Source organism: Hyperolius riggenbachi, chromosome 3 (genome assembly GCF_040937935.1).
Source record: "Hyperolius riggenbachi isolate aHypRig1 chromosome 3, aHypRig1.pri, whole genome shotgun sequence".
Classification (NCBI taxonomy): domain Eukaryota; kingdom Metazoa; phylum Chordata; class Amphibia; order Anura; family Hyperoliidae; genus Hyperolius; species Hyperolius riggenbachi.
The window spans coordinates 303,073,660-303,097,173 of NC_090648.1; the positions used below are offsets into that span (position 1 = coordinate 303,073,660).

The 23,514-nt window shown below is 42.4% G+C and overlaps 1 protein-coding gene across 5 annotated transcripts in view; it reads left to right on the forward strand.

The window, feature by feature from the left end:
- Positions 1 to 23,514, forward strand: part of USP15 (ubiquitin specific peptidase 15) — a 121,133-nt gene that overhangs the window by 60,132 nt on the left and 37,487 nt on the right. For 3 of the 5 annotated variants that reach the window (XM_068276613.1, XM_068276614.1, XM_068276617.1), the window contains 5 exons: positions 2,488 to 2,571; positions 9,534 to 9,678; positions 15,354 to 15,527; positions 19,745 to 19,903; positions 20,107 to 20,331. In XM_068276613.1, the coding sequence (XP_068132714.1) occupies positions 2,488 to 2,571; positions 9,534 to 9,678; positions 15,354 to 15,527; positions 19,745 to 19,903; positions 20,107 to 20,331 (787 nt within the window). The remainder of the gene's footprint in view (positions 1 to 2,487; positions 2,572 to 9,533; positions 9,679 to 15,353; positions 15,528 to 19,744; positions 19,904 to 20,106; positions 20,332 to 23,514) is intronic. The other 2 variants (XM_068276615.1, XM_068276616.1) reach the window with 1 other exon arrangement.

The following is a 23,514-nucleotide window of genomic DNA, read 5'->3' on the forward strand; positions in this document are numbered from 1 at the left end:
ATCGAGAATCTGTGGCTAGATCTGTGCTGTTTGTGCTGTTCACAAACGCTGTCTATCTAATCTGACTGAGCTGGAGCTGTTTTGCAAAAAAGAAAGAGCAAGGATTTCAGTCTCTAGATGTGCAAAGCTGGTAGAGACATACCCTAAAAGACTGGCAGCTGTAATTGCAGCAAAAGGTGGTTCTACAAAGTATTGACTCGGGGCTGAATAATTACGCACACCCCACTTTGCAGTTATTTATTTGTAGAAAAAATGTTGGGAATCATGTATGATTTTCGTTCCACTTCTCACGTGTACACCACTTTGTATTGGTCTTTCACGTGGATTTCCAGTAACATTGATTCATGTGTGTGGCAGTAATGTGACAAAATGTGGAAAACTTCATGGGGGCCAAATACTTTTGCAAGCCACTGTATCTATCCGATCAGGCCAAAGGGGGTTGGAGGAAGCCCCAGGTATGTAGAAAACATTTTTGCATTCATTTATCTCAGGTTTACTTTAAAGGCTCTTCTATACCCTTTAAAGATTCTGGTATTCTGAAAGATGTATCAGATGTTTTATTTTAAGAAATCATGGGAGGCAGTTGGTGCAGCTGCTGTTGTTGCACTACTTTACATTTTCGTTTCTCATTATGTGGTTGTCAGAAGCACAGAAACATCTGAGGGTTAGGTACTCCCTTAGCATAGTTATTGGAATCTATTTGGATGTTAAATTTCGGTTATAAGTTGCTGTCTGAAGCAAATTGTCAAGCACTAAAAATTGCCACTAAGGAAGATATTGTGTAGAATAGCACTCTGGCTCAAAAGCTGGGATGGAGACATTGGCGATAAGGGCCCTTTCACACCAGAGGGATTTTTCGGCGTTTTAACGCCACGGCCGAAGTTGGCGTTTTGCTAGGTAGAAGAAAGTCCATAGACTTTCATTTTACCTTTCACATCTAACTCGGCTTTTTGGAGCGTTGCGTTTCAACGCTCCCAGGAGCTTTTTCAGGGCTGTTTACAGCCGAAGTTGGCTGTTGGCGTTTCAATGATAGTCAATGGAAAACGCCAACTTCAGCGTTTTCAAAGCGTTTTACAGCTGACTTGTTCACTTATTTTTATAGAAGAAAAAAGACGTTTTCATATGAGCTGTAAAACTCTTTCAAAACGCTTTGAAAACGCTATGTATTGGCTTTAAGCAAAAGGCTGACTTTCAGCCTTTTCTACCGCAGCCTCTAGTGTGAAAGAGCCCTAAGAACAAACTCTACATTTTAGTTTGAGGGGGAATTACTTTTTCCCTCCAAAGAAAAGGTTTCATTATGAGTATAAAATACTTGCCTCTTTAAGGGACAGAGTAAAAAGGAAAAAAGTAAGAAGAGTTTACAAAGTCAGAGGCCTGATACATAAAATGTGTTTTCTTTTCAAATACCACAGGAAAGGAAAACAAACCACCTACCAACCAGCACTGACCACTGTAGACCCCTAAAGATTCAGAATGACAAAATAGGTTTCTGAAATAATTTTTTAATGCTGATTTTTTTTTTTTTTTTTTTTAGCGGTCTGAATGCAAATTCCAGTTGGCATTATGTCTGTATCAGGTTTAACACAAACTTGTTCTGTGTAATTCATTCCAGTATTCACGCTATTAGGGCTGGTTCACACTTGGCGCTTTTTCAGCGCTTTGCTGATCGTCAATGATCAGCAAAGCACTGTTACTAATGTATCCCTATGGATACATTCACACTGCAGCGTTTGTGATTTTGATCAATCGCAAACACATGCAGCAGCATCTTTGGGGCGATTGTTCTGTGATTCTTGTTCTATTGAATGGGAGCCACAAGCGCACATTGTGTTGATTTTGCCCGCCAAATCACGGACTGAACGCGATCAGGGGGCAAGCGGCAGGCAACTAGCCCTAACCTGTATTTACAAAATCACTTCCTGAAAAGACTGTATACACAGATGTCTGCCACTCAGCCATGCTACCTACTCGTTTGTACACTATTTTGGCAGTTGGAACATTCAGTAAGTGCCTTTGTAAATAAGTAAAACACGGACAATCCCCCACAAGGGCATGGACTAATGCAAAACATGTCAGATTTTCATCCACCTACTGTAAATGTCAGTGACAGGAAAAAGGTAATTTATGGTGCATTTTATTTTGGGAGAAATCTGCATTTTATATCTATGTACTTAACATTTTACAATCTTTCACAATAGTTGTACTTAAAGTATTAATGATCATCCTCATTTAAAATTATTTGTTGCAATTTAATAATTCAGAAACTTGGTATTTTAAGCACCTTTGTGTTTATATATAGTAATTCTGCATGCCTTCCATTACTCCCTGTTTTTAGACAAGGTTGAGTACTTATATTGGGCAAATCATTATTGTAATTGACATTAATTTTTCTTTGAAACATATGGTTTGCATGTAGATTTGTTTTTCTTCCTTTTTTTTACTTGTGACGCTGGCATTTTTCTAACTACTCATTTTCATATTTTGAAGGTCCTCAGGTTATCCACATTTTTCAACATTACCAAAGATTTCTTCTCCATCTTTGTCAAATAATTATAACTTCAGCAGCAGAAAGTAAGCAGTGTGTGCATATTAACCAACTGTCATACTTCGAGTGGGTTCTTTTTGTTTTGTTACCCTCACATTAAAAGCCAGAATCATTATAAAGTAATAAGTTCCCATATAACGTGGTCTTTTATCACCCTGTAAGAGCCCAAGTACTATCTTTGATGATTTTCTGAGGCTGAGGGCTTAGCAGCTGGAGGGAGCTTTGTTGATCTACTCCCAGCTGCTTCCTCCAAGCAATAGAGAATGTAGTTTTGCAGACTAAAAGCAAGATTCTAATTCATTCCAATAAATAAGTTATGCAAGTAAAATCCATATGCGGATCTACATTCTGTAGCAGATGAAGGATGCAGACAGGGCATCTATCAGCAGATCTTTCTCCTGCTTCTATTCTCTGTTTGGCCCAGTGCACACCAAAACCGCTAGCAGATCCTCAAAGCGCTAGCGGTTTTTGGAGCAGATTTCAGAGCGATTCTAGGCATGTTTACAGACGTTTTCTAAACATGCCTAGCGGTTTTGGGAGCGTTTTTGTGCAGCAGATTACAAATATTGTTACAGTAAAAGCTGTTACTGAACAGCTTCTGTAACAGAAACGCCTGGCAAACCGCTCTGATGGAGCGCTTTCCAGAGCGGTTTGCGTTTTCCCTATACTTTCCATTGAGGCAGAAACGCTTCTGCAAAACGCAAACGTCAGCAGGAGGCACGTTTGCGGTTTGCTAAAAACCTCAAACAGCTGGTGTGCACCATCTCATGGAAGTACATTAGCCAAGCGGTTTCACAGGCGGATGCGGTTGGCGGATCGCTGCTAAAACCGCTTGGTGTGCACTGGGCCTATGTCCCTGTTCTAAGATTCCTAAATCAATGTGAAGTTCATTATAGCCAGCTTAAGAGCCTGAACGGGGACAGTATAGTTGCACTTCCATATCCTTTTATTTAGGCTCTTTCAACAGTAGTTTTGTATTTTTCCCCGCTCTTGCTAGTCCTCTTTTCACAAATTGATGTTTATTAACAAGTCCAGTAACATTGCATTGTGTGTATTTATAGTGCATATTGACTGTACTACCTAAGTAGAGAACATTTTGCTGCAAAATAAAAAAATCTTTGTGAATGCTGAAGCTGGTGCTTATAAATGAAATGGAGCATTTTTATTTTTTTTTACTAACTTGCATGGTATCTGCATCTACAGGCTTTTATTCACCAAACTAAAGAACTTATACACCAGATATTTCTGTTTTTTCCTCTTTACAGTAAAGACATTATTAATAACTTTACAATGTGTGTGTAGTCAACTGGGCAGTTACGTGTATAATTAAGAAATTGTGTGTTCCTTTGTCCATGATGGGGGTGTGGGGGTGTACTAAATAGGTTTTAAATGCAACTTCCTAGGGACAAATTAAGTTAAAATAAAGGAGCAACTTTGCTAAATATGACGTAATTATGTTTTACAATATTTATAAATTAGTGTTTGTCCCCTGTTAAATCTTTTCTTACCCTGATTTACATTCTAAAAGTTATCACGAGTGGCAACATCTGGTTGGTTTGTACACAATCAATCTATTCCGGACTCAACCCTTGCACGAATAATCTTCAGAATTTATTGTAGTAATGTATGCGGTTATACAGCAGACAAAAAAGCACAACGTTTCGGGCTACATGCCCTTTCTCAAGCACTTGAGAAAGGGCATGTAGCCCGAAACGTTGTGCTTTTTTGTCTGCTGTATAACCGCATACATTACTACAATAAATTCTGAATATTATTCGTGCAAGGGTTGAGTCCAGAATCGATTGATTGTGTATGGACTGGATTATGATTGGAGGCTTGATGGACCTCCTACGGTGATCTGTGACTCCCCGAGATTAACAGAGTGATTCCTGAGGTCTGTGGACAACCCCCGTTGTGTTTGTTGACTTAAACATTTGGTTGGTTCACACTAGAGAGGATGCAAAACAGAAACGGTAAGCGCATCCACTAGCCAGATGCGTTCCATCCATTTGCATCCGCTTGTAACAAATTTCCCGTCTGCTCCGTTTCCACTCCTCCACCCGCCCGTTTCCTCCTGCATCGAATAAGTGTCAATCACGTCCGCTCGTATGCATCACCGCCCCCCATGTCCCGCTGCTGCCGCTCGTTCCGTCCAGCAGGAGCATGGGGCTCGCCATAAGCCAATTCCCTAATGGGGAACATTTTCGTTGGTTTGCAATGAACAAATGAGGATTCACATTGGTCTTTTGCAGCTCAATGCAGCTCCCCATGCTTCTGCCAGTCGTCAGGCTGTATAGGAGCGACCAAACAGCAACAATTGGCGACAGGACGCGCAAGTTTTAGGTCACGAGATAGACACGGTAACTAGCCTAGTGAGAACAGACAGTATCGGTTCTCATAGGCTTTCATTGCACAAATTTTTCCATTCCAGGAATATTGGCCAAGTTCAGACTCTGTGTTCCACTTAGCGTTCTGCTTGCATGGCGCAGCAGGCAGATCCATTTTTTTTTTCTTTTAACAAGTGGAGGCAGATCCTATTTTTAACATTAGGATCCGCTTCCTGTGCTAAGCGGAGCTTAAAAAGTCCCGAGCGGGTACGTTATTTAAGCAAGTGTGAACCAGCCCTTACTGTAAAGTGTTTACTCTGTGTCCTGAAGCCCAGAGTGCACTGGAAGATGTATTCTGCATAATAAACAGTCAATACCATCTGTCATGCGATTGTGATCCCCAACTTGCTAGGATGTAAAAAGATGCTGTGTTTAGGAAATGACCTGGGTCATCCATTACTCGCATCCCTGCAAGTAATCCCCAATTCTGCAGCATGGCACATGGTGGAAAAACTGGGATATCAGGATTGTGGGGGTTTCTTCTGGGTTTTTGTTAATCTCGGATTGATCAAGTGAATATACAGTGTGACCATATGTCAGGGCCACAATGATTCTTTATCTAGCAAGTTGAGTTACACTACTCAGATGTCCTTCCACTTTCATATACATCTTAAAGTGTACCAAAGCTGAAAGTAATAAAACAGTTTATGCATACCTGGGGCTTCCTCCAGCCCCAACCGCTCGGATCACTCCCACGCCGCCGTCCTCCGCTGCCCGTAGCTTCTGGAACCGGGTCCCGTCACTTACGTCAGTTGGAGCCAGTCTAAAGTAAGAGAAGTGTTTGTGTATCTCTCCAGCAGCTACTGGAGAGATACGTAGAGGGCACACTTCTCCTGCGTAGCATCAGTGACTGGACACGGTTTCCGAAGCTGGGGGCAGCAGAGGACGGCGGCGTGAGAGTGATCCGAGCGGTTGGGGCTGGAGGAAGCCCCAGGTATGTATAAAACTTTTTATTATTTTCAGCTCTGGTACACTTAGCTCCGTTGCAGGGGGTGTTTGGCTTAGAAACGCTGAAGAGCTTTCTGCATATAGAACAATTTGGCTTTTATCATAGTTTAACCATTACTACTGCACGGATGGGAGTCTCACGTCCGCGGCTGGTGCTGCTGCAGCTGCAGCGACATGACACTCGCGTCCGTGCAGTCTGTGGGGCTGTGCGTACGAAAAATACGGTAAATTAATTTATGCTTTTGAACTAGCAGTAGACTTTCATGGGCGACTTAAATTTGTTTTATTTTCAGGTAAAGTAAAACATGCCGAAGTTGTGATCAAATAATTATAGTTCTGTACCAAACACTCATATAAACTATATTGATTTGCTCAGTTAGTTTGTGTCAGCAGTTGTTTAGCATAACTCAGCACTTTATCCCTATGACATGGTAATATCTTTGTGTGACTTCATCTTCTGCACTTAGCCAAGCTAGAACGGACATATGTAAACTTTAATTGAATTGTATTCTTATTTACTTCTCTACTTTAACCCCCCCTCATGTATTTGTCTAAAGTTAGTAGCATTAATAGGTTTTATAATGATTGATTTTCAGATTTTCTGTCAATTTTTTTTTTTTTTTTTTTTTTTTATCAAAATCAGTTTATCCCAATGTGCATCTCACACACATCAGCTTCTTCAGGAGCTAAGGGCTGTTTTCCACTTTAAATCATGGCCGCAAAAGTGCTGCAGTGTTATTTTGATTTTGCCTGCACACATCGCAGACTCGATTACTCTGCATTCTGATGGGTTCATGTCACGATTGCATTTACAACTTGCAGCAGAAGAAAGGGGAAAAAAAGTGTGTGGGTATAATTTTAAAAAATTGACGGATTGCAAGAAAATTTCACAGCATTGTAGTTTCTATGTGATTTTTCCTGCACCCCCATACTTTCTTCACAAGCGTGAATGCACAAAAAAAATGCAGTAGGAACAAAGTTTGCGATCAGACAAAATCCTGTCGTAAACACTTCACACTAATGGAAATGCACCTGCTGTATTTCAATCAGAAAGCCCATGTCCGTGCCTTTTGCAGGTCGCAAATGATCCACAAGAAGCAGCAGATCGCAGCCAGTAGAAAGCAGCCCTAACTGCTTGCATTTCAGTTGGGTAGTTGGTTCATAATAAAGGGCCTTTTTCCACTACACGCAGATTAGATGCAGAAAAACTGACTCCAGTAAATGCCTATGGGAGAATCTGCATCAGAAAAATTGTGTTTAGTGGAAACAGGCCCATAGGCATTCATTGGAGTCGGTTTTTCTGCATCCAATCTGCGTGTAGTGGAAACAGACCCAAAAAGTGTTGTTTTTTTGTTTTGTTTTTAACTGTCTGGAAATCTTGCACTTGTAGTTTATGCAGTAGGTTAATAACTGGATCAACAGGGATATGTGCTGGAGCAGGCTGGTGTTGTACTTTGTTTTCAGGTTGAACTTGATGGATGGATGTCTTTTTTTCAACCCAAATAACTATGTAATAAGTTTTAATTTCACCATACAATTTAATGTTTCTACCTGTGGCTAACCCAGTACAATGCTATATTTTTAATCTCATTTTTATGTCTGCATTACATAAACTCTTGTATGATAATGTTGCCAAGAGCACTTTAAAGAGGACTTGAGATGTAAATGACAGAGCCTGTTATGACAGGCTGTCTAAATGATGGGGCGGGTCATGGTGGTGAAGGATACCAGAGCCCATATAACCTAGAGAAACGTGAAGAGAATACATATACTGTAACCTGTCCTGATGCCCACCGCTAACCCGGTTCTGTTTTCTACACCCGCATCCTGCCTAAATGCCCCTCTGGCAGCCTCTTCTGGGTCGAGCACTACTGCGCTGGCCGGGCATTTAGGTAGAATGCGGTGGTATAAAGGAAAACTGAGGAGCGGTAGGCATCAGCACAGGTCACAGTATATGCCTGCTCCCCCAATTTCTCTAGGTTACTTGGGCTCTGGTATCCTTTAAATACTCACCTGTCTGGGTGTCTTACCTCCAGGCAGGTGATTGCCTACCCTCCCCCTCCCTGGCTATTTATTTAGTTATTTGGTGGGGAGAGGCTGTCGAAGCTGTGGCGAAGCCCACCTGTATGTCTACAGCCTGCCCCCACGTCTGCAGCTACGGCCTGTTTGGTGGCTACTGAGCTGGGGGCAGGCCATGCCACGCAGGTGGAGGTTCCTGAAAATCTACGTCAGTCTTCGGAAACATGGCCGGCGCCGCACTGCTGAGTAGTGGAGTGAAGCATCACTTGTGCCCCGAAGCAGTCAGGGCAAGTATTTAACCCCGCAAACCTCTCAATCCATCCTTTCAGCTCAAATACTCTTTAAATGCATTTGCATGTACAATGCATGTTTTATGCAATTTTGTATGCAAATATATTTTTACAAACTAATATGGTCCTGTGTAAAACTATTTTGGAAAAAGGCATGTAATACCGTTATTAATTACACAACTGATCACTGTACAGTGTAAAAAGGGTGACTAGAAGTTGTGATAACGAATTAAAAAAGTTTTGTAATGTGTTCTGTAACTAGAACTGCAGTGTTAGCTGCTGTCTGCTCAGATGTGCATACAAGAGACCAGTGCTACATGCTTGCAGACAGCTACACCATCAGGTGAACCGGAGAGGCTGACAAGCTGTTAGGTGTACTGCTGTTGACTGTCATTTTACCCATACATGGTACAATAAAAACGTTTGATTTTTTTTCCCCCTTTTTTTCGACCAAAATTATGGAATTGAATGAAAGTTGAAAAGAATTTTTTTTTTTTTTTTTTTTCCTTCCCATCAAGATAAACTAACGATTATCCTGTATTTTCTGTAAAAATCTGATCAGACATGTTGGAAAAATCTTTATATTCATTCTAATGAAATATTCAAACTAAATTATCTAATCGGGGAAAAAAATAAAAAATTGTACCATGTATGGGCACCTTTAATGTGATAGGGCCCTTACAGAAGAAAAATCTCAAACACCGGTAAGGGATAATAGTTGACCTGCATGGAATTTCTTTGTTCTCCATGAAAGGGAGTTGCACTGTAAGCTGTAAGTTGTCAACTTCTGTATATAGTCGCCTGGTTAGGAGATTCCACTTGCTAGGAAAAACTGTTGGTAGAATGATTTGCAGGAAAGCGGCTCAACAGCAGTATATTCTAGGTTCTTTCCAGCTCCTGCTCAGTGTGAACTCAGCAGCACTGCCTAATATAATACTTTTTTTTTTTTTGTCCATGCACATACCTTGTAATAGTTGAGAATGCAGTTATGAGTAGGGATAGTTAATGAGATGTAAATAATTCCAAGTTGATGCAGCATTTGGACCAAATGAATCTTGCTAAGGTAGAATTTGATCTATTTTCTAACTGCATACGTTTGCATAATTCTGCATCAGCTCATCGATCATCTCTAGCTGAGTGAGAAGGGCATGACTTAGTCAAGGTCATCTTGTGTGATCAAAAACCGGATGCATAAAAATCCATTTAGTTTGAGGCTTGTCTCTAGAACTTGGAGGTGGTCCATGTGCCCCTAGCTTCCAGTTTTGTTAGTCCGGTCACGGTTTGTGATGTTGCTGGTTCTCTTTTGATTTATCGCTATTACATTATCATTTTCTTTGCTTCCAGTGTGAAAAATTCAAACTACTGCCTCCCTTCATATGCTGCTTACAAGAACTATGATTATACAGAGTCAGGAAGACACAATGAACAGCCAGGACTGTGTGGCTTAAGTAATCTGGGAAATACTTGTTTTATGAATTCTGCAATTCAGGTAAAAAGGGAAATCTGTCAAGATTGTGAACTTCGTGGAGGCTCTGCTAACAATCTATTTTGAATGAAATGTATATACAGCTCTGTAATAAGCCCAGTCCCCAGCTCCCGACCATTTGCTTATTTGAATATGCAATGTATGATGAATCCTGGTACTGTATAGTAAACTCCTGATATAGTAAACTACATTGCCAGGTCCCTTGGAGTTTATAATAAAGGGCTTCTTTCTCTAATTGTCATCCGGGACAACCTGAGATCCGGTCCCGCCCCGGATCTGTGGAAACACGAATCCAAGAAGATTAAAAGCCCCCGCCCACCCTCCATCCTCAGTTCATCTGTGTTTCCGCCACGGAAACACCTTAGAAGCAAAGCTCCCGTTTTTTTGTTTTCTGGACTCACCAGAGGGTGAGTCTTGAGTATGCTGGAGGTTTTTTTGTGTGGTCCTTAGCGGCAGCAGGCAGAGCAGAGGCGGCCTCAGCAGCAGCGCGGACTACAGACCTCTTGGAGCGGTGTACGGCTTCCGCGTGGTGTATGGCCGTTACGCCGCGCCTCCTCCATCAGACGCCGGCTCTGCAAGGCGCATCAGGAGAGCTGATTGAACGCCGGAAGTGAGGTCAGACGTCGCGTGGCGTCTGACGTGGGCGTGGAGGAGGAACATTGGAGAAAGCCAGGAAGTGAGGCAGCGTGGTCCTGGCGTCTCCGATCAGACCTGCAGGCGACAGCGGTGAGATGTCGCAGCCTCAGAGGGGAGAGCAGCCTCAGCAGCAGCGTGAGTCGGAAGCGGCGAGTTCTGCTCCCAGATCCTCTTCGCAGGTCCTGCCATCAGGGTCCAGTGGGGTGAGCCTCCAGTTGGAGGATATCTTTCCTACTACCACATTTGACAATGTAATGTATAGGATGGCATCTCAGTACTTTGTCTTTGTTGTTTTTATTGCAGACAAAATCTGAGCCTAAAACTACTACTACTACATCCACTCAAGCTAAATATAAAAGATGTAGCTTATGTAATAGTAAAATAGCCTTAGAAGCCCCAAAAAATTTATGTCAGGCTTGCATAGATGCTATTGTGGCCTCCCAGACTCCCAACATCCTAAAGGAAGTTATGGATACTGTTAACAAAAATATGCAGGAAACATTAGAAAAATTTAAAGAGTCCTTGGTGCAGCCAATTAAGCAGTCTCTGCCAGGACCCTTTTCCGGCACTCCTTCCCATCACTCCTTTTCTGAAATTTTTGGAGCTGACGAGGAAGAAGAGGGAGAAGAGGAAGGGGAAGGAGGTGTCAGTATCCCAGGAGGAGGGAGAGCAGCCTCAGTCGGGGGGTTCAGAGGGGGATGATAGGGTAAAAACGCCTAGATTTTTGTTTTCCCCCGAGGAATCTTCTGAGTTACTTAAGGCAGTAAATACCACGGAACAGATAAAGGAATCAGTTCCGGAAATTACTCCCCAGGATCAGGTGTATCTTGGGTTAGGTCAGTCCTCGGGCAGAGTTTTTCCTATCCACAAAACTTTACAGGATATTATTCCCAGTGGCAAAATCCTGAGAGGCCGCTGTTCGTTCCCAAGTCAGCAAAGAGAAAGTATCCCTTTTCTCAGTCAGAAATTGACAGATGGACTAAATGTCCTAAACTTGACGCATCCCTGTCCCAATATTCTAAGGACTCGGATCTATCCTTTGAGGACGCAGGTGTCCTCAAGGATGTGATGGATAAGAAAATTGATGTGCTTCTCAAAAAAGCTTGGGAATCGGCTGCCTTTGGTTTCATCCCAGGTATTTCAGCCACCTGTATTTCCCGAAACCTTAGAATTTGGATGGATAATCTTATTGATCAGATTTCTAAGGGTGCTCCGATTAAGGATTATGCGGCGTCCTTGCCGGTCGTCCTTAAAGCCGTCGTTTTTTTAGCGGATGCGGTTACGGAACTGATTCGGGTATCAGCTCGCACTACGGCTCTCGTTAACTCGGCTAGGAGAGCAGTGTGGCTGAAGACCTGGGAAGGGGACCAGACCTCAAAGAACAGATTATGTTCTATTCCATTTGAGGGTAGTCTCTTGTTTGGATCTGGTCTGGAAGAAGTATTATCCCGTTCAGCAGAAAAAGGGAAGCAGTTTCCTAACAAAGAAGATTTTCAAGGGAAAGAGACCGTTTGTTCCCAAGAAACAGGACTCTAACCTTCCAAAAAATAGGAATGTGCAGAGGAAGTGGTCCTTTCCCAAAGGGAAAGGAAAAGGGGGGTTCACTCTCGGAAAGACGGAGCCCCCCAAGCCGAGTAAATGACGATTTACCAGTTGGAGGGAGGCTAATTTATTTTCAAGTCGAATGGGAAAAGTTAAATCCCGATCCTTTTGTTTTTCAGATAATCAAGACGGGTTATAGTCTTCAGTTTTCAAGCCCCCCTCCACAAAGAAAATTTGTGAATCCAACTCCAAAGGACCCAGAAAAGGCCAGGGGTTTGGAGATGGAAATTTTGAAACTTTTAGAGAAGAAAGTTATAATTCCAGTACCCCAGGAGAGATTATTCCAGGGTTACTACTCCCATGTCTTTCTAGTAAAGAAGGCAAATGGGGAATTCAGGTTCATCCTGAATCTGAAATCTCTCAACCCATTCCTGACATACAAGAAGTTCAGGATGGAAAGCATTTATTCAGTGAGGGCCCTATTACAGGGCATGGAATATTTTGTGTCAATAGATCTTTCCGACGCATATCTGCACATTCCCATTTATTCCAGCCATCAGAGGTTTTTGAGGTTCGCAATCAGGTCTCAGGACCAGATTCGACATTTCCAATTTCAGGCCCTTCCCTTTGGGATAGCCTCGGCACCCCGAATATTTACAAAAATATTAGCAGAGTTTATGAAGATTTTCAGGATACAGGGAATAGCGATTGTCCCATACCTGGACGATCTCCTCCTGTTTGCAGAAACAGAGGCTCTGGCCAGAGCTCACAGAGATACAGTGATTTCCCTCCTATCCCAAGTGGGATGGTTAGTAAATTACAAGAAATCAGCCCTGAATCCAGCACAGGAGATTGTGTTTTTAGGATACAGGATAAATTCGATAGAAAGGAGGATCTACTTACCACCCGAAAAGATTGCAAAGATCCAGGGGGAAGTAGATCTGCTATGCACAAAAGAGTTCTCTTCGCCAGATCATGCGAGTTCTAGGATTGTTCTCAGCATCCATTCCAGCGGTCACCTGGGCCCAACACCACGGCAGAGATCTCCAGTCTCTGCTTTTGGCAAATTGGGACAGGTCCAAACTTTCCCTAGACTCACAGATAGCTATCCCAGAGGTAGTGAAGTCCAGTCTGGTCTGGTGGTTGGACTCTCAGAATCTAACCAAAGGACGTCTTTGGAGACAGGAGGAACCAATAAAGATCTTTACAGATGCAAGCTCTTGGGGATGGGGCGCAACGATGTTGGGCCATCATGCTCAGGGGCATTGGACGCAGCAAATTGCAAAGAAATCGTCCAACTTCAGAGAGTTACTGGCAGTGCAGAAAGCACTTCTATCTTTTCAATCCCTGATAGAAGGGAAGCACGTGTTAGTATTTTCCGACAATATCACGACGGTGGCTTATCTGGCAAAACAAAGAGGCACGAGATCAATCGAGCTCAGGCGCCTATGCTCAGAGACTCTGGACTGGATAGAACCTCAGGTTCTATCTTTGTCGGCGATCCACATAAAGGGGACTCTCAATGTAGAGGCAGATTTTTTAAGTCGTCATCAGGTGAATCAGTCAGAGTGGGAACTTCATCCGGAGGTTTTTCAGATGGTGATAAACAAATTCGGTATCCCAGAGGTAGATCTCTTTGCATCCCCGACGAATGCAAAGACGGACCAATTTTTCTCCCTGCACAGGTGCCAGAGATCTCTGGGGTTGGACGCCCTCAGCTTCCCTTGGGACTTCAACCTCTCCTATGCATTTCCTCCAACAGTACTGTTACCTCAGGTATTGGGGAAATTTCAAAGGGAGAGAGGGAACATGATCCTGATAGCTCCACTATGGCCGAAACGACCATGGTATGCGACCCTGCGGAGGTGGGCAGTGGCTCCGCCTTTTCTCCTGCCAGCTCGGCCAGATCTGCTAATCCAGGGCCCTCTCATCCACCCCAGGCCACAGTTATTCAGACTGGCCGCCTGGATCCTGAAAGGGTAATCTTGAGGAATAAGGGCCTTTCGGAGAAGGTAATTGACACTGTAATGAAATGTAGAAAGCCAGTAACTCAGAAGATATACCGAAAGGTTTGGAAGGTTTATCTAGCCTGGTGTGGAACTAGAACTAGAGATCAGAATTTGACTAGTTCAATTTTAGAGTTTCTTCAGGAAGGTGCAGACATGAAGTTGGCACTTAGTACCCTTAAGGTTCAATGTTCAGCACTTTCAATACTATTAGATAGGCATCTAGCGCAGGAAGAGTTGGTAAAGAATTTCTTCAAAGCACTACAGAGGTCTACACCAGTAAGACAGAAAGTATTTCCACAATGGGATTTATCCCTGGTCCTCAAGTGTTTAACAAAGGCACCCTTTGAACCCATTGAAGAGATTGAGATGAAATTCCTTACCTTGAAATTAGCATTTTTTGATCGCAATTACATCGGCTAGACGTATAAGTGATTTACAGGCGTTATCTATCAAAGATCCCTTTCTAATCATTTGCCCTGATAGTGTCAGGCTCAGGACTGATCCGGCCTATCTACCTAAGGTAGTCTCTGAGTTTCATAGGTCTCAGGACATTATTCTTCCTTCCTTTTGTGGCAACCCTTCGAGACAGAAGGAGGAAGAATTTCACTGTTTGGACGTAAAGAGATGTCTGCTAGTATACCTTTCGAGATCAAGAGAAATTAGAAAGTCAAGCAGCCTATTTATCTTATTTTCAGGGAAAAATAAGGGGCAGCAGGCATCCAGACAGACCATTGCTAGATGGATTAGACAGACCATATCTATAGCATATGAGTGTAGTAATTGTCCCTTACCACCTAATATTAAGGCTCATTCAACCCGTTCTCTATCTACATCCTGGGCGGAAAGAGCAGGAGCCACCATTCAACAAATTTGTCAAGCGGCAACATGGGCAAGTGCATCAACTTTTATCAAGCACTACAGAGTGGATGTACTGTCTCAACAAGATCAATCGTTTGGCAGAAAGGTGCTCCAGGCGGTGGTCCCTCCCTAGGTTAGTCTTTTTTTGCTATAAAGACTTTCTTGTTTATCTCTCAGGTTGTCCCGGATGACAATTAGAGAAAGACTCCTATTAGACCTACCGGTAATGGAGTTTCTGATTGTCATCCGGGACAAACATTATAACCCTTTCCCTATCTCGACTGCGCACCTTTCTTGTTACAGTTAAGATCACTGGGATCTAGTACATTCACCTTTTTTGGTGTTTTATGTCTTCCTTCATCTTGGTGTTTCTAGTCTTACATACTTTCAGACGCACTGAGGATGGAGGGTGGGCGGGGGCTTTTAATCTTCTTGGATTTGTGTTTCCACAGATCCGGGGCGGGACCGGATCTCAGGTTGTCCCGGATGACAATCAGAAACTCCATTACCGGTAGGTCTAATAGGAGTCTATTGTACTTTATCTTTATTGCCATACCATTAATTTCTGTTATACATTTATATGTCATCACTTTGCATTTAAAGTCATTGTGGCATTGTCATTTGTCTTTTTAGTGTCTGAGCAATACACCACCCCTTACTGAATACTTCCTTAATGATAAGTACCAAGATGAGTTAAACCTGGATAACCCTTTAGGAATGAGAGGAGAAATAGCCAAATCTTATGCTGAGCTTATCAAGCAAATGTGGTCAGGGAAATATAGCTATGTAACGCCAAGAGCATTCAAGGTCAGTATTCTGAAAAGTTTTTGATGTTGATTTTCTTATTTAACTTTGTGTTTATACCATGGAATATGTTGCTTGGGATGTACAAGATGTGGATATTACCTTCTAAAGTATACTTCACACATGGGAAAAACACTGTGACAAGCATTTTAACAAGAGTGCTAACTTTAAGCTGGTATTTACTGGACTTTTAGTTGGCACTGACCTGACACTTATAGTAGGACATTTAGCAAATCTAGCCAGCACTGAGCTTGTAGTGTGACCTTATAAATAACTATATAGTGTACATTGTCCTAGCACCTGAATGGGACATAGAAGCCTAAGGGCCCGTTTCCACTAGAACGAATCTGCATGCGTTTCCTGTATGCAGATTCGCATGGACAATACAAGTGGATGGGCCTGTTTCCACTTGTCAGGATTTCTGAGCGTTTTTTTGTGCAAAAAAATAAAATCTGCACGGTAGACCCCGCAGAATTTGCATACCATATACCGCTATGCGAATCGCATACAATATATTTAATAGCAAATTCGCGGGCGGTTTCGCATAAAATCAATGTAAAACCACACAGGCACTGACATTGTTAAATTTGCATACTTACTAACATATGCGAAATCGCCCGCGAATTCACGGTAAAATTTGCATACGCGTGCAAATTCGTTTTGCGTTTTCCATGACTAATTCGCACCGCACAAGTGGAAACGGGCCCTAAAGATTTAATATAACAGGATGCCATCACACAGACCTACCAGTTTATTTTTGCTCTACAAAGGAATAGGGCCTGAGCTGGGCTATGTGTAGAGCTGCTCTCGGGGCTGCAGGAGCGGCTGCCAGTCTGGTCTTCCCATTAGGCTGTAAGATCAGAGGGGATCCAATCAGGTAGCAGCTACAATGTGTCTCTTGCTACAGCCTGATTCTTTCAGAAGCTATTGGGAGAACAGCCAACCCACAAAAGGAATTCAAAAGCATGTCCAGGCACAATCCAGGGTGGGGGCAGACACGGTGGTACCAGTGTGCACACAGCTTCTTTTTGCTAGTGGCTGAATGTGTCTCTTTGACCTTTTCTGTTCATTTAGGCTAAGGCTCCATTTAGTCTTGTTTTGTATGTATTTTTCTTTCCTGAAAACTAAACTTTTAAATCAGACAAAATAGAAATGATGGGTAAACCTTCTGCAAAGACTCTCTCCTTTGCATCGGAACTTTTTTCTAAGAGGTCATATATTCAGCCAACATTTCTAGATTTTCTGGCAAACTTCTGTGCCTGCCGTGTTCTGAACAGACTGCCAAAGAAGAATCTCCCATAATGTTCAAAGACTTCTGAAATGTGTGATCTTTCAGGCTGTTGAAGATGTGTGTGTGTGTGTGTGTGGTGGCCTCCTTTGTTCCATCTTCATCCTGTGCTTCCGCTAAGGGAAATGATAATATTGCTGAGTTAGGGCCCTTTTCCACCAGCGCGTTTGCGCTGGCTGAATCGCAAAAACGCAAACCGCTAGCGATTTTACAATCGCTACGGTTTGCTTTTTAACATAGGAATCGCGGTAGGTCATTTCCACTACCGCGATTCGTTTTTTACTTGATCGCGATCGCGCCGCGGAGCGACTTTTGCCGCGATTTTGCTATGTAGTGCATAGCATAGCAAAATCGCGGCCGCGAACGTCGGGGAATCGCCGCTAATTGCGATTCAGCAATCGCTAGCGTTCAGCGTGAACGCTAGCGATTGCTAGTGGAAAAGGGCCCTTAGAGGATACTAACTTTTAGATACAGTTGTGTTAGACTTATTGAAGGGTTGTCTATAGTAAAGAAAATAAGGGTGACCAATTTAACTAACTATGTTCCTAGTTCAGCTTTTGATCTAGAGAATCATGGGCAGTTTATTAAGAGCCATGCATTCCACTGATAAAAATCTTAATTCACCCATGACAAAATGTATTGGGGTCTAAAGCAGATCAGAGCGTATGTACTCCAGCGCATGATAATTTAAACAAAATATCACAATCCTTTGTAATTTATCTGTTTAACAAAAAAAGCAGTGTATATGGTTCCAAAGCTTCACACTCTAAATTGTTTTTACGTGAGGTGGTTGGTCAAGCCATCTTGGCCAAGAATCTAGCATGTTTAGAGGTCACTTAATTATCCCGCATACTGGATTTTTAAGTGACAATCAGTGGCAAGGCAAGTCCAGTGTTCCCATTTCTACCCCACCTACATAAGCCACTCTGTCTCCCAAGACTGCTGGTCCTTGTCCCCTTTTCATAGACATGTAATGGCAACCTCGACTGTTGCCTAGAGACAAGTCTGTACAGCATTGTGACCTCTAATGTCATCTGTGGGTTGAGTTTGATACTGGCTGCCGCCACAAAAGAAGGGGAATATTGTCCACGTGTACTCACATTTTGTTTGACCTGTCACTTTTTTAAAGAGAAATTCCGACCAAGAATTTAACTTTATCCAAATTAGTAGCTGATACCCCCTTTTACATGAGAAATCTATTCCTTTTCACAAACAGACCATCAAGGGGCACTGTATGACAGATATTGTGGTGAACCCCCTCCCACAAGAAACTCTGAGAACCGTAGTACTCCCGGCAGTTTTCTGTCTGTGAACCTTGTTGCATTGTGGGGAATAGCTGTTTACAGCTGTTTCCAACTGCCAAAAAAGAATGCAGCAGCTACATCACCTGCCAACAGTAAAAATGTCACCATGTAATGTCAGAATGTAAATCAGGGATTTAAAAGATTTTACAACGGGCAAACACTGACTAAATCATTTATACAGAATTATTGTAAAAATTAAGCACTTTTTTTATTACATTATTTTCACTGGAGTTCCTCTTTAAAGAGCCTAGAAACCTTGCCCTGCAACGTTTGGAGTCCTGAAAGATCCAATAGAAAGAAAAGGACTTTGGGGAGCTTGGGAGTACCCTTTCTTGATCTTAAAAACAATCTCAGCTTCATGGCCATCTCAATAAAAAAAGTCTTGAATAAGAAATGTACCTGCTGAAACCTCTAGAGAAACAATACTCAAGTTTTTTTTCCATGTTATTACATTGCAGTGGATAATTTAAGCAAAACTAATACCTCCTCTTCTTTAGTCAGTTCTAAACACTGAGGCATATGGTCAAGTTCAAACTATGGTATGCTTCATAAGGGTGAGTTCTTCTGACAAATAGATAATGGCTGGTTCATGATTTAAAAAGTCAGATCGAAGACCAAAGAAGGAGAGTGAAAGATGCTGTTCCAATATAAATCCAAAAAAATAAATTCTTCCAAAAACATACTTGTATGTTAACTGGATACTTCCCATTCCTCCCCAATAATAAAAAAAAGGCCTTCAACTATGGTAGAGACATTAGACCAGTGTTTCTCAAACCTGTCCTTGTGACTCCCCAACGGTGCATGTTTTTCAGGCAGCCTCACCTATGCACAGGTGGGTTAATTAGTGTCTCAGCTACAAGGAATCCACTTATCTGAGACACTAATTACCTCACCTGTGCACAGATGAGGTTTCCTGCAACACATGCACCGTTAGGGAGTCACCAGGACAGGTTTGAGAAACACTGCATTAGACTGACCATGGTAGGGATTATATTTTAAAGGGTACCCGTAGCCAGAATAAGTAAGATAATTACCTCGGGAAGCATCAGGAAAGCCCCCCGACTATCCAATGCACCTCCTTTCCTGTGCTGGGACCCTCTTTACAATATTTGACAGTAATGTTGAACGTACGGCCCGCACTTGCATAGAAGCACAGAGCCGATCTGGCACCTGGGCAATGCGGCTATGCCCTGCACGGGGGGTGGGGGGGGAAATGCAACCATAAAGATATAAAAATGGTACCAGCTGTCAGCGATGGGCTTGTGGAGGATCGGGAAGATGCATTCTCCCCAGCTAGTTAGCATGAAAAAGTAGATGGGTGAGGCACAACAGGGAATGCAGGGCCAGCACAACTCTGCGTACAGCATAGGATGAGGCCGGCTAATGATAACCATGTGCTAATCAAAATTATCCAGGTGGAGCACCCCGGCTAAAAAAGGCCGGGGAGAACACTGGGGAAGTCTCTGGGGAATCCAATACATTGGTGTATCTAAATATCATTCCTGTGATATCAATCAACATGCTGCATTTTGTGTTATTACTTTTTTCTTGTAAGAAATTGTATGAAAACTGATACATCCAAAATCGTTGGTCCCCCTATTCATTTACCTCCATTTTTTTTCTAACAGACTCAGGTAGGACGCTTTGCACCTCAGTTTTCGGGATACCAACAGCAAGATTGCCAAGAATTACTTGCTTTCTTATTAGATGGCTTACATGAAGACTTAAATCGAATTAGAAAGAAGCCTTACATCCAACTAAAAGATGCAGAAGGCAGACCAGATGAGGTACTTGTCATCTCTGAATTCTTGTCCAGATCCTGCCTCTTATTGGTAGTGACAGTATTTTCCAGGCATTCTAGTGGATGTCTGTTCTCAGGTTTTATAGTAACAATTTTAGTGTCAGAGCTTTTAACATGATTTACTAGAGGAGATGAACAATCATGTTGTATTTTCATGTAGAGTCTTAACAATGTCATTTTATATTACAGGTAGTGGCTGAAGAAGCCTGGGAGAACCATATAAAACGGAATGACTCCATTATTGTTGATATATTTCATGGGCTGTTTAAGTCTACCTTAGTGTGTCCTGAATGTGCTAAAATTTCTGTTACATTTGATCCTTTTTGTTATTTAACACTTCCACTACCAATGAAAAAAGAGCGTACCCTGGAAGTATATCTTGTTAGAATGGATCCACTTTCCAAGCCTATGCAGGTAAAACTCAATGAATCTGCATAATTAAATCACACCTGGTCTAAATGTAATGAAGCATGTGTACATAGCTGACATAAAATTCCATCACTTGCACACAAAAATAATTGCCTTATTGTCACTGCCCCCCTTGAAGATCATTGCCTTAAAGGAAAGCTGAGGTGTGAATGAAATGGCGGCTGCCATATTGATTTCCTTGTAAAACAATTCCAGTTGCCTGGCAGTCTTGTTGATTTTCGGGCATAAATAGTGTCTGAGTCAATACCCTGGAACAAGCATATGGCTAATCCAGTAAAACCTGAGATCTCTGAGTCCGAGTACCTGATATGCATATTTTTGTTCTGGGTCCATTGCTAAGAGTATTGGAGACACAGGATAAGGACGACTACCACGCAACTGGTATGGTTTAAAAGGAAATAAATATGGCAGCCTCCATATCCCTCTCACCTCAAGTTCCCTTTAAATTAGTCCAATTTTCCGGTCCTGGACAGTTTGGCCTCTTTTAGTTGGAAGCCTGAACTGAGAGTTAGTCGGCATTTCAGCATCCTATCTGCTGTCCCTGAGCAGCATTCGGGTTAAATTAAAATGCAGCCAAACAGCAGCGTTTGTAACGCTATGCATGTCAGTGCTTGACAGGTCTTACTACGTGGCAGAGAATCACGACATGCCGCGTCTGAGCAAGCCTAGTGCTGGTGCATGAGAGCAGCTGACTGGTGAAGAACTCACTGCTTTCAGCTGCTCATATGAAAGAGGCCTTAGGCCCCATTCACACTTAGAAACGCAAAACGCCGGAGATATTTTTGCGGGAGTGATTTTTCCACGATTTCACGCGAAAAAAATCACTGAACACTGCATGATTTTGCCGCACTCGCGTTTAGCGCTTGTATACCACTGAAACGCGGTCGCCGGGAAATCGCCTAAAAATGGTGCAGGCGATTGGGCGATTTACGGCGATTAGCGCAAATTGCCTAAGAACATAGTGTTTCATTACGCTAGCGCTTTTAAAAAGCGCTAGCGTTTGAGCGTTTTGCCGAAATCACGGCAAAACGCTCTAGTGCTACTACCATACCTCCAGCTTGTGAAGCTTTTGATTGATTGTTGTCTGCATTAGGAAATAATACATTGACGCCTCTTTCACACCAAGACGTTGCGTTTTAGGGGACGTTAAGGTCGCATAACGTGCCCCTAACGCAACGCATGGTGGTGTTGAAGTTGGACGTCAGATTGAGCTGCGTTATGCAGCTCTTGGTGCGCCGTTTTTGTTCTATCTATAGTGATAGAACAGCTGCTCCAGGATAGTGATGGGAAGTCCGGATCTTTTCAAGGATTCGGATGATTCGAATCGGATCATTGAAAAGATCCGGATCTTTGAACCAAATCATTTGAATCATTTTACTAGGGAAGCAGACTGGTGGTGAAATGACTAACAGGACAGACTTTCCCTGCACTGTACATTCTGTATGTTCTTGTTTGTTCCAGACAGACATCCACTGTGAACTGAATCGTTCATTGTGATGATCCGGATGATTTGACTCACAAAAAAGATCCGGATCAAATGAACGATTCATTCATGATCTAGACAACACTAGGAGTCCAGGTTAGGTCACCACAGTGCAGTGAACATTAATTAGCCATGTGGCTAGTCACTGAGCATGTGCAAGAAGTCTAACGCAGCTAAAGCCCAGTATAACGCACAGCATGCTGCACTTTCATTCAATGTCCAGCGTTACAATGTAACTCGACGTGGGCACTCTGAACAGCACATTGATTTTTCATTACTGTGAGTTGGGCTGCGTTACAGGCTGCTGTAGCGTGGGACTTTAATGTCCCACTGTGAAAGCAGCCTAAGGCCTGAAACACACCAGAGGAGTTTTTCTGAGCGTTTTGAGTTTTTAAATCTGCTGCTAATGTTATCGTATGTGTCTGTGCACACTGGAGCAATGAGGTTTTGTAAAAAACCCCATAGCATTACATTGGGAAGAGCTTTTAGAGGTTTCAAAAGCTCTTCCCAATGTAATGCCATGGGTTTTTTTACAAAACCTCATTGCTCCAGTGTGCACAGACACATAGGATAACCTTAGCAGCAGATTTAAAAACTCAAAACGCTCAGAAAAACTCCTCTGGTGTGTTTCAGGCCTTATAGTTGAAAACCTGAAACTGAAATCAGCTTAATAAGCTGAATGCATGCATAAAGGGTGATAAGGATTGCTGTTTTCTTATGTGGTGTGTAGATTTAGCAATTCCTGTTTAAATTACCTGTGTGTACCAGAAGTTAGGCTTTGTTCACATCTGAAATCGAAATCGCTGACGCCAGCGATTTTCGGGTTTTTTGCGCTATTTTTTTTTTCCCCCTCTCGAGCATACCTGCGCACTTTGATTTTTTTTTATAAATCACTTTTCTAAGAGCTTTTGCAGAGCGGTTCTTTTTGACGTCAGTCAGGAAGTGAACTCTTTCACCCGGAAATTAATAAATACAATGTATTTATTCATGAATGCGATGGGGAAATCGCTATACAAAGCGCTTTTTCAAGTTCTTTGCGATTTCCCTATACCTTCCATTGAGGCAAATCGCCCCAAAAATGGTACAAGCAGATCTTTAGTGAGCGGATCGGAATCGAACCGCTCAGATGTGAACATTATTATAGGGATTCATTGCACAAGCGCTTTTAGGGCGCTTTTGAAAATCGCTGGTGCTTAAAAAAAGGCAGACGCCCTAGGTATGAACAAGCCCTACGTGTGTTTACACCATAGATTTCCTTTCCTCATCACTTAACCCAAATTTGACTTATTCAAACAAACTGTAAAAGCAAGAACCAATCACTGAAATACAGTTTTACAGTTGTTGTATTGTGTATGCACCTTTACTCTTTCTAATGGTCTCTCTTATTTCCAGCTGTTAGTGAGCATACCGACTAAAGATAGTGTAAATACTATTCAGAATCTTGGCTGCTGCTGGCTTTTGAAAGACGAAAAAAAAAAATGTAATTTACAAATGTCATTCCTATTGATCACCAATAGTGACTTCTCTTGTTTAACCTTTCCTCTGGGGCCTTGGGTCCTAAGATGCAGACAGTATGCACTGTGTTCTCTATATCATTAATGTGGTGCATAAAAGGCTATGTAGCATTATAAGACAGCTTAGTATATTCGTAGTTACTCATTGTTTGCCACACATCTAAAGACTGG